Source organism: Poecilia latipinna, unplaced genomic scaffold (genome assembly GCF_001443285.1).
Source record: "Poecilia latipinna isolate Pla-1442-1.1 unplaced genomic scaffold, P_latipinna-1.0 Scaffold10, whole genome shotgun sequence".
Lineage (NCBI taxonomy): Eukaryota > Metazoa > Chordata > Actinopteri > Cyprinodontiformes > Poeciliidae > Poecilia > Poecilia latipinna.
This window is the reverse complement of record NW_015112626.1, coordinates 440,822-453,157: the sequence shown is the minus strand read 5'-3', so window position 1 is coordinate 453,157 and position 12,336 is coordinate 440,822. Positions and strand designations below refer to the sequence as shown.

Below are 12,336 nucleotides of genomic sequence, written 5' to 3'. Positions count from 1 at the left end.
TGGAAAATAGCTCTCCCAGCTAGGTCGCATGAGCCAGCTGAAGGACAGAACTGGGCTCTCTTACGAAAGGTGGATACGTCCCGGAGCCTCAGCATATGGCATGATTTACATATTTCATGGTGTGTCTTTCTATTGTGGTCCCTTATTCAGAATACACACAATTCTTGGGAGCTTCATAATGGGAGCTGCCATCGGCCTGCTCTTCAGTATCTCTGCATCCTCATTCAGATGCTCAGAGGAGAGACAGTACAGGGGGAAAAAGTGACAGTACGTGGGATTGCCTTCCTCCCCCTTCCTCACATACAGTACATAAAGCTTCTCCACACCTGATCAAAGGCATCACATTTTCTCTTGATTATTCAACTGTCTTATACCTGCAAACCTTCACGGCGCTTTAGCTTCTCCCTGACACAAAAGAGCAGATAATGAATAAAATGTCAAATATAAATCTCATCATGTATAATTAACAGAACACATTTCATTTGACGTACAGTTAAGACAGCGTTCCTGTGGGGATTATAGGGATAGTTGTGGTGTTTAGAACTACAAAACTGATACAGTGCTTGTTTGGATTATATCAAGCTAAAGCATATGGATGCCTTCAGTTGTCCTTTGAAGTTAGCAGATGCTCGTCTTTCTGTATAAATATTGCTTTAGACGAAGCACTCTTTTTACATGAGTACTAAAAAAATACAGACCCAATGTAAATAGGGAGATGAGCCAAAAAGAGTTTAACTGTCCGTCTGTTCTGCCAATAGCTTGATGCTCTTCCACAAACGAGATCAGACTTCTGTTCATCAATGGTCTTTAAACATAATTGATGACGGCTTTAACTGTTAAAGATATACAGCATCTTATTACTCGGTAAATAGAAACAAATAGCAATAAACAGAAACACTTTAATTACTTTTATGTATAAAATCTAATTTTAAATCACTCTTTCTGCAGAATACTAACATGGATCTTTGTACTAAACAAAAAACTTTTACTACCCAAAACAAGTATAACATCAATATATATTTTTGAGGTTCTGACCTGTGAAGCAGCACTTCTCCAAAGACAAATTTGCAGCTCTCCACTCGGATAAAGCAAATACCTTGGAGATGAGATTAAGCTATTGTTGCCTAGACAATGGCAGGAAGAATGTTTGGAGGAGATGTTTAACCTGTCAAACCTAAAAATCTATTTGTTTAAATTAGCTCAGCCATTTATGATATAAAAAGTGGTCAAATATTCAGCCGGTAATTTAACAGCACCTTGTTGATGGCAGTAAAATCTGCATATGGCTTCCCAGAAACTTGCTAATTAAAGATTAGTGGTGGTGTGCACGCAAGTTCTTCAAAATATGTTGCTTGTTGTGCAATTGTTCCATCCTGAAAAAAAGCAGTTCAGATGAGTTCAGTAAAGTCCTAAATTAATTGTATTCATCCTCAGTCTGAGTGTACATAATAATATGGAGGAGTTGGAAGTAATTATGTCCTACATTTTTGTGTTTTTTTTTTCTAATGTTGTAAAAAAAAAAAAAAAATCAACATCTGTTGCCACTTATTTAAATTTATCATCAAACACTATTTATCCAGCCTATTAGACAAAATTATCTGATTGTATGGTTAAGCATCAACTAATTTATTCAGTTCATGTAAGGCAGCATTAGTGTTTTGGTTTCTCACTGTCACATTTTAGTGCTTTGGGAAGTAGATGAATGCTAATGGATGGGAGGATTTCAGAAAGTATACACCACCTGAGCACTGCTAAACCAAGTCTGCACCGATGATAAAACCTTTCCTTTTTTATCTTCTTTTGTCTTCAAGCTCTTAAGCTAGTTTCCCACCGTTATTGCACCTTAACCCTGATCTTTGTCAGATACAAAATCAAGCTGGATTCAGACGAGGTTCAGTATGGAGGGCACGGACGGCTCGACCACAACACCGATTTCTTCACTGAGCCCCAACCCTTCAACGGACGCTCCAACTCGATGCTGGTAAATATTTCCAACACGATACTTTTGACTCATAAGAGGTCATCGTTTTTTTTTTTTTTTTTTTTTTTTTAATTTCCCGGGGTCCTTTTTTTGGGGCACACTACAATTACAGATTCAGGGCTGCTGTTGTTGAGTCTACTGCCACTTTTCTCCAAACCAATGCTGTATCAACATCATATTCTGCATACTAATTCAAGTATGATTTGGGAGGTTGTTGTATATTCACACTGAAGAAGAGGCAAAATTAAGCAGGCTCAAAAATGTCAGCATGCATACTAAATGAGGACGGAGTGTGCTGTTGATAGAAACTATTGTCCCACATTGCAGTAAACAAATGTGGGCTTTTTTTTTTTTTTTTTTGGGGGTTGGTCACAGCTGAAAAGCATCAAAAGGAATTGTGGGCGTTGATGAGACGACTCTGGAATTGGCCAGAAAAACATTTAATATTATCTAACAAAGTTTGGATAAGCAACTTTTGCTCTCAACTAAACCTTTAGAGAGACAAATTCTTCATAAATATTAGATTTTTAGCAGTACTGTGTCAGAATCTTTTTTGTTCGTTTTTTTTTTCTCATCACTTTCTTTCATTCCTCTTTGTGGGATTAATATTTAATTCTTTATTACGTTTATTACCAATTTGTTTGTTTTTACTCTTGATCCTTAATATATATTAATCTGGAAATGTATACAGAAATCTTTTCCCTCATTCTGTCTACAATAAATATTGCACCAAGCTGAGGTCAGTAACTCCTCCTTCAGGTTGTTTTTGAGACTACAAAACTGAGCTTACTGTTTTATGAAGAGTAATATAGCTTAAGATAGCCCAAGAGCCTAAATACCTATCGCCAGGTCGCATTTATTTTGTCTTTGTAAACAACTTTGAAAAACATGTCACCTTCAGACAACTGTGTTTTTTTTCACTCCATAAGCATGTGCTAATATGAAGTTTTTCTTATTAAATCCCAATACAATACATAGAGTTTTCAAGGGAAAGAATACTGTTGCCAGGCAGTGTACATTTAATTATTTGAAGGGTGTGCAAATTGCTTGATCCTTTGCATTAGTCCCAATTAACCACATTCATGTATATGATGTAGATCGCCACCATCACCTGCATTTTTTTTTTTTTTTTTTTTTTTTTTTTTTTTTTTTTTTTTTTTTTCCCAAATTGTGTCCAAAATGTTAAGGCAACATTTGAAGGAAAAGACACGGGTTTTCTTACTTAAATACACACCATGTTGATGATTTGAGCACTTTTTGTGCATTTTCCATCACTCACAATTTCTGACAAATGTCTTCTCATTCATCAGATGAATACAGAATAATAAAACAATATGTACTATATATATATTTATTTATTTATTTTATTTTTTGGTGGACTGAAACAATAATAATGTTAATTTATGCAGTGACACTCGGTAAAGTTTGGGCTAAAGCCTAAAGTGTTAGGTTAGTATATATATATTTATACATGACAGCTTACTGATGCAACTTTTAATGTGATTGATGAATCTCGAGGATTGGAGTGTTTTTAGCTTTTGAGAACAAATTCACAGCAACAATAACGAGCATCATTTTGAAAGATGTGACTTTAATTGATGACAGCTATCACTGATATCCATCATCTGTTTCCTTTTCTTCTTTTGCTCAATAAATCAGAATAGCTTTAATGAAGGGGTTTATTCCTATGCAGTTGGAGTTTGAATGTGACTGCTGTTGGATGTTGACTGCAGGAAATCTGTCTACATTATCTTGCCTTCTTGGCAGCATTTTTCTTTTTTCTTCTTCTTGGCAGGAGAGAGGTTGCTTGCTTTTCTTTTCTCAAACATGTATGCCTTCACCCCGCCCTCACTGAGCGGATATGCATCTCTTTAACTGTTTTACTCTCACAGTTTTACCGTTGCAAAGTAATTTTGTAAGTGCTGCCAGGAGAAACAAAGTCTGATGAAATAGCTGTCAGCGCATTAATGTTTTCTCCTTTTTTATGTTGAATGTTTGATTTCTCAAATCAGCTTAATTGGCCTGAAATGGGGTTTGTAGTGAGAGAATGTTTTAAAGCCATTCTAATGAGGTTTAAGTGTGCTGGCATGAAAGAGGGCTGCTTTTCTGGCAAAGTGCCACTATCTCCCTGGTCTGGGACTCTCAGCCTAACAACAGCCCCATAATTTACCAGCTTCCTCTCAAGCTTTTAATCTCAGATAAAGAAATGATCAAATGTGGCTACATGCATCAAGGCTAGATCCATCCATCAGGGGGGAAGGGAAGTATTGTATCTAGTCTCTGTTGCATTAGGTTTTGTTTGTGAATATCATATTTGCCTTCTCTGCATTTTCTTTTGCACAAGCTTGGCAGTTACCCTGAAGTTATTGGGCGTCATGGGAATCTGTTATCTGTGGTTCTTTCAGTCTCCCCAGCAAACAATGTGCATTATTCATGGCGTCAGAACTTACCTTTTCATGTGCATGCCTTTTAAACCTGCACGGCACCATGTAGGGATGTAAACTACCTGAAACAACGAGCCGCTGGTCCTCCATCATGAGAACCTCTTCAGGCTCATACGATCAAATAGCATTGGTTCTAAAAATGTAAATTTTGTCATGTTTGCTCCACTGATGCCCAGATATACTCAGATGGTTACCTGCTTTATGTTTAATCCAGTTTAGATATAATGATGAAGTGATGCTTAGTGGTTTTTTTTTGTTTTTTTTACGTTTGCTTTGTTCTTGTGCTTCCTAAATATTTTATGGTTGTGTCTAAATTATTTAAAGAGAAAGTTCAGAATTTGTAAAGTTCTATCAAAAGGTTATAAGCATTTAAATATCATGACTGCAGTACACAAGTCTTCTTAAGTATAAATCGATATAGGTTGCTCTTATAGATTGAAATCCGGGAGATTGGCTAAAAAAAATAGGAAATTGAATACTTTAAACTAAACTATTATGTTTAGAAACATAACAGTGGTTTGTGTGAAAAACTATGTACTCTTGAAATTGGCATTCAAGGCAGATAAACTGTTAATTATGGCATTTTCTGTTTGTACTCTGAAGTTGGATTTACTGATTTCCCAGTCCGAAACACATTCACTCAAGTTTCCACTTGAAATTGAAATTATGACTGGGAGAGTCTGCGCTTACCAGCCCAGAATTCAAAATCCAATATGGCTGCCACGCATGCAGAAACAGGGTGAAAGTTGCAGGTATGCACAAACTCAGAACTAACGCATCACACCCCTTTTGCCAAACATATGCAGCGTTGTTTTAAACATTAACATGCACAATGTTTGGATGTGTTGTTCTGTAGCGCAACTTTAAAAAGTAACACCAAAGCAAAACAGAGACAACACACAGCTATCACTACAGTGCAGGAAGTAAGGTGAACCACACCACATTTTTATGTCGACATCCATATTTTTTAACCGCAATAAGATATGTAGCCCGCTTCGCACTTAACTGAATTACTCACCGGAAACAATGTCAAGCAGAATGTACATCAATGATAATGGAGAAAAATCTGATAAAGTCCAAATCCAGCTGCCTGGAGCATTTAGCCAGCTCAAAATGCCGCACAGCATATCAAATGGCAATGCACTAGTGGTGTGATGAGAAGTTCCTCTGATCAGGAAGGATTTCCCAAAAGCAGCACATTAATGGTGCATTCAAGTAAATCTTATATATTGGATTATCTAAGCGCAAAGCAACTCCAATGTCATTTCAACCTTTTTTATGCTAAGATTTTGCATCAATTTTACCCCGAATTTCAGATGAAGCCGCTAGCTGTTAGTATTTGCTGCATGTAAGATATTAATTGTTGATTTCTTGACAGAGCCGCTGTTAAAGATATCTGAACTGTCCCTTTATATTTGTATCATATTTGACATTGCACCTGCTGGGTTGCCTGTTCATTTGAACTTCACTTGAACCTCTCTGGATCAATACTGAAAGTGTTGCTGTAAATGGGTGGAGGATATAATTCAATATCAGGTGTTGGGCTGTGAACTTCAAACTGCCATGAATTTCTTTTACAATCTTCAGGCATTCCTGAACACATCATTCCGGAGCTATTTTGTCGACTTTATTTCAAAGGTTCTTCCTTTTTCATGCAGACTCTGATCCGCTATCGTATTAGCTTAGGTTTCATCACTTAATGACACAGTTTCTCCAATCTGTTAACTTTTTTTTTTTTTTCCTGAGTTTTATTAATTTAAACACAAGTTCTTCAGTCATGTCCCTCCTGGCTAAAATGTGAAGTTTAGTTAGCTAGTCATCTGCTAATTTTGGCACTCGTGCAAATTAATGGGGAGAAAGAGAGGAAGTGAGAGGGAAGGAGCCGACAGGGAGAAACGGATGGAGGCAAGCGGGGACCCTTTTGCACACGCGGCACCCAGTCTCCTTTAAAGGCGGCTTCATAGAGATTTGACAATAAGAATATAGTCTGGAATAAAGCTACTTTTTCTCCTCCTCTTCACACCTACCGGGTAATGACAAGAATAATCAGACAAAAGCCACTGCGGGGGATGCAGCAAGGTGCCCACATCATCCATGTTTTATTTAACAACTAATGCTTTCAAAGTCTGCTCAAACTTCTTTTCTCCCGCCTTTTTAATGTCTCTGACTGTTCTCAAGCTTCCTCGTTACAGAGCGGTAATAACCTCGATATCTTCCAAGAACGCATCACACTGCAGCCTGTGAGTGCACATAATTAGATCAAGGAGGCAAAGTCAGGAGTATCCTTGTATCCTGGTAGGCTCTGGAGAACACTATGTAACCCTGACACCCAGTGTTTCCAAATCTGGTCAGGGCTTACTGTAATCTATTTAGGCCTGTCTGTGGGATCCTTTTCTACGTTATCAAAGAAATCAATAAAGATAAAACAGATCCAACTCCTCAAAACAAACAAAGGAAAATACCAACATAGATCCTGAAAGAGCTTATAGATTGTACACACAGTGCATTGCAAAAGAATCTTTCCACATTTTGCCACATTTCAACCACAAACCGTAATGTGTTTTATTCAGACTGTTAATGAAAGACAAACGTCAACTAGTGCATCATTGTGAACTGATGAGAAAAATATGAATTGGTTTTTAAACGTTGACCAGTAAAATTGTGAGAAAAAAATGTTTAGTGAATTTAGAGTGAAGTTAATATATAATTGCATATAGATTCATCACACAGAGTGAAATATTTACGGCCTTTATTTGACAGAAGAAATTCTCCAGAAAAACATTTCAGTCAGCAAAATATGGGAGTGACAATTTTCTGACTGAACAAATAAAGACTAGATGTTTTAAATAAGGAAATTAAAACATATATAAAGTTACGTAGATCTCTTAAATATATATAAAAAAAAAAACGGATTTGATTTGAAGTCGTAGTTAAAAAGTGCCATTACCATCACCCAGTAAGAAAAAAAATACCGAATATGGTCAAAAGACAGAAAGATTTTGGAAAAGTTTCCAGAAAACATCATTGTGATGTTTTTTTTTTTTTTTTGGGAAAATGTCACAAAAAGAGTTTGAATTGTAGAAACCGGATTGTGTACCCATTAAGAAATTGACCATTGTGCTTTTGCTATGGTCAACCAACATGGATTGCTCTGTTAGCAAGGTGTTTAATATTAAAGGTTTCAAAAGAACCCAGAGGAACTGATAGAGGCCCTTTTCACAGACCTTTTCTGTGACTGAACAAGATGGGGGGAGGTTTGAGGCAGGAAGATGACCAGACCATTGAGCGTGTTTGAATGAGAAACATACTGTTTCATCAAAGGCCATAAAGACCTCATTGTGAGATGTGTTCAGAATGTAGTGGATGTTTGGGGGTTGTTTCATGGAGTTGAGTTGAATAGCCTTTCATTACTGACATGGCAATTTAGCCTGATTTATAACAGAGAAATCTTAAAGGAAACATTTGAATATCATTTTGAATAAAACTACAACGAAATGGTAGATGTGCATTGGAATAAGGTGGCCATTCAGAGCAGCCATATTTTTTTAAAGCTGCTTGGAGAAGAGATTTCCATTTAAGCCCACCACTGTTTTGTACATTTGTAATTGTTTTCATTCTCTTTTTACTAATGTGTAAAACAGCAGGGTTTTTTTTCCATACCTACCTTTAGGCCATTTAGTACCAGATATGACAACTGATACTTTTAACTAATCTTTTAGAGTGTACTGTAAGATGCGGTGCCTCACTGGTCCACAGAATATTTGGGAGCTTAGGGTTTTGGGATGTATGTAATTATTGCCAAGTTTCATTCATATTATTGAAACATGACACACTGATCTTCACTGAGAAGAGAGCCCTGCAGTACATTCAGTATCATTTGTGATTCTTTTCTGACTCCCTGGGTGAGTCGTTGCTTTGCTCTTGGATTCATTTCGGTAGACCAGCTTCTCCTGGGAAGAGTGATTTCTGATGTTTTCTCCATGAGTATATAATCTACAGTAACTTTATGTAGTTGGGTCGAGTCCCAAAGCTTTAAAAATGACCTTGTGACCCTTATAGAAGTCAATGACATTGTTCTTCACCTGTTTGGGGGGTTTCTTTAAAGTATGGCTTTGTATTTTGCATTATGGTCTTTTGACCTACTCATTTGACAGATATTTACGATTTAAGCAATTTCCTGAATCCACAGCCCTCAAGGTAATCAGACCTTGGATGTTTCAAGGGAAATACATTTTAAAAATGAAGAAAATTTGGGTAATTTCTTATTTAACAAGGAGAACATTAATGCTTTCACAAATTGACAGTTTAGTTTGGATATCTTTTCTTCCCTTTTATTGAATTAAATCATCTTTCAGTCATATTTTCACTGCACTGCATGTAGCTACAATATAATTTCTACCAGTCCAGCTCAAGATTTTTGTTTTATATTAAAATTTTTGCACATCTGTTAGTTTTATCTGTGTGCAAAAGATACTGACATTTAAGGAGCACATAATGCCATCCGTCCATTGTCTATAACCATGTCTTTGTGTGACTTTTGTTAATCGTGGCAGTTTAGATCAGCAGTTTGCCTCATTAAGGGCAATATGTAAAAGGGAATTGTTTTAAATGGATACAGATAAAACTGAGTGAAATGCTCTCATTCTCTTTATCTAGATAAAAATCCGTCAACTTTCTTTGTCTAAGAGAACTGACAGTTTGATCTCCTATGGGGAGCCTTTTATGAGGCTTTTGTACATCAAGGACTACTATTGAACAATTACAGTTTATTAATTTAACTTGACAGAAACTTTTAAATACTCTGAGAATAAAAACTCCCTCAGTGAGGAAATTTTCGGCTATCCTTCTTGAAGTTCGTGTCACATGTACAGTTTTGTTTGAGTGTTCTAATGTCAAAAATGTAATGCTAAGAAAGTGTGAAGAATAATTAGCTGCTCTGAAACCTTTTGATAAACTTTGCATGCATCAAAGGGGGTTGTCTCCTGTGACAGTTTCTCAAAAAGAAATTAATCTGAAATACGAAGGAGAAGGAAAGTGAAGAGAAATGTAGCAGGCTTGTGGCAAATGATCAAAAGCCGTTCATTTCCGTGGCGCAGATCTAAGACCTGACGTTGATGAGGAGGTATGAACTAACAGAATAAAACTGTGACAGCAAGCAAAGGACCTTCTTCGTACTTTTACATACATATATAATATCCAACAGAGCACTGTTAAATCCTCTCACACCTCTTTGCACTGCATCACGAAAGTCTAGATTTTCACACATCAATTACAACCCTAAACAATGCCATGTTCAAATGTAGTTTAATGTGATCGACCAACAGAAAGTAGTGCAGAACTGAAAAATGACAATCCATTCCAAAAACTGTCAACAGTGTCATTAATTACTCATCCGTCCTTTATACCAATGTAATCCATTTTCTGTTGCTTGTGCCCGTCTTCTGCAGCCAATAGAAAAAATAGTAACTGTACAGGTCAAGAAGAACATGCAAACTCCAAGTAGATAGACTAGAAACTTGCTGCACAAAATCAGTGCTGGCAACATTCAGCAGTCATTTAAAGAAAAACAAATAATCTATTGGCAATATCTGTTTGAAGGGTTATTTTAGTCAGATTGTTTAAATATCCAGATTGGAAAACTTAAGAAAAAGGTCCTTTGAAGTCGGAATGAAAAATTGGAAGGTTGAAGGTTTCACACCAGTTCTCAAAATCCAATATGGCTGAAAATACATTTTTAGACAGTTAAAAAAAAAAAGGTTTTTAACTGTTCTCCTTCAATAACCATCTCATCAAAGTGTTTAGAAGTCAAAAATTCAGGAAAACAACATTTTTTGTTACATTAGCTAGACTGACCACTAAGCAAACCTCAGTGGTTTTAGGGGTTTTACTTCACAGAGTGGATGTAAAGAAATGTTTTCTTTCTTTACTGCCCCATAAACAGTTCCACCCATCCATCCTGCACATGCTTAAAAACAATCCTGCAGCATGATGCTGCCAGCACCATGTTTCTCCACAGTGATGATGTGTCGAGGGTGACAATCAGTGTCGGTCTGTCACACATAGCAATTTCCATGTTGCCTAGAAAGTTACATTTTGGAGACATTACACATAGGTGGAACTTTTGAAATAACTTGGTTTCTGATCCATACATTTTCTGATGTATGGATCAGAAAAAAACAAGTCTGAATATAAGTGGACACTAAACCTTCCACCATCATAAGCCATGTGTAATTGTAACAATTTTGAGCTCAATTTTTGTTGGTATATTGCAACAAACTGTAATAAAGTGCAATTATGTTGTGGTCACAATGTGACAAAATTACTAGAATTTGTATATAATTCATACTCCAAACTGCAAGCGCACTGAATGGAAAATAGTATTTTGATTTCACCTTTTTTTTCTTTTCAAGAAAATTAAAATAAAATTCATCAGTGTAATGTTTGAGCTTGACAATCTAGTAACCCTTCTTGTGAGCATATAATCTTCTAAATCCAAAGCTTAGCTAACCTCCAAGGCAGGTTTTGAATTGTTACCCTGCCAGATTCTTTGTGTGCCTAATATACAAACTACATGTTGTCTACAGAAGTGCTTACAGCGGGTTGATTCTTGTTAAGTGAGTAATGGAGCCAAACAGAGACATGTCTGGAGAGTTAAAGTGCACAGATAGTCAGGCAGTGCGTTCACAAGCAGCTGGGGTCTGGAGAGCGGAGAGTGGATGTTCCAGCGCAGCGCCTCATGAATCCTTTATCAGTGTGTTTGAACATTGATCAGATTGAGTATTAGCCCAAAGGCTGGACTCAGCTCTTGAGGGGAGTGCAAAATCCAAATTCTCTCATGTGAGCACGCTATGAGGCAACAAAAGAACATCCGCGAGACAAAAAAAAAAGGACAAAGTGTGTCGGCAAACTTTCTGCTAATCCAATATTTAAAAGCGAAATCTACTTTCCTTCCCTCTCATCTCATTAAGTTGTGCACCTGTGATGGAGTAAAGTGGAGATAAGGTTTTTTTGTTCTACAGTAAATGCTGTTTGATCCGACGGTTAGAGGAGCCTGCTGTTGCCTAGATATGAGATGTTCCTTATGAGTGTGGGAATGAAATGCGCTTTGAGAGCGGCTGAAGTAGTAAACACCTACTCCTAATGAGTAATCAGAGGCAGCACAGGCTTTGCAGACATATTCAAACAAATCCCAGAGGACAGTTTGCCCTGACGGAAAAACAGTAATGCGTTGAAGAGAATTAAGTCGAATATTTCTGAGTAATTCATTTGAATATGTAGTGAGTGAGTGGATGGGAATGATGATTCATAAATCCCCCACATGATTTAACCGGGGATGTGAAGTCATTAGCACGGAATATCAGCAGGGTTATCACAGGGATGATGCGTTTGTGAAACCGTTTTACACACACTCTCTGCGGTTATTTATTAGCAGAAAACAAATGTTTCATATCTTGTTAGAAACTATAGTTCTTGGCGTTTGCACAGTGGTCAGCAACTTTTATCATCTAAAGTGATGATTTGCATTCAGCTCCTAGTGAATAACGTGTCTAGAGCTGCAAAACCTACTTAACCCAATGCTAAATGTTTGCATTGACTGTTGATAAGGTATTTATGAAGTAAGTTATCAATTATGCACCAGTAATTAAGCGAAATACACCAAAAGCATGAATATCCGAGTGTAGTGATTGTTGTTTGACTCAAAAATTACTCAACAGAGAGATGTGTTGTAAACGATTAAAGGAAAAAAACAAACCTACTGGAATATGAAGCAACTACAAATGGTTTGCTCCATTTACATTCAAAATAAAATCTATTCTATATGTGTGTGTCCTTTATATATATATATATATATATATATATATATATATATATATACACTCACATTTTTTTTTTTTTTTTTGTGTTATTTTT

The 12,336-nt window shown here is 36.6% G+C and overlaps 1 protein-coding gene across 1 annotated transcript in view; it reads left to right on the top strand.

Annotated features, from left to right (window-relative positions):
- gbe1b (glucan (1,4-alpha-), branching enzyme 1b) overlaps nucleotides 1–12,336 on the top strand; it is a 127,159-nt gene that overhangs the window by 107,640 nt on the left and 7,183 nt on the right. The window contains exon 15 of the mRNA XM_015029438.1: nucleotides 1,864–1,981. Coding sequence (XP_014884924.1) covers nucleotides 1,864–1,981 — 118 coding nt within the window. The remainder of the gene's footprint in view (nucleotides 1–1,863; nucleotides 1,982–12,336) is intronic.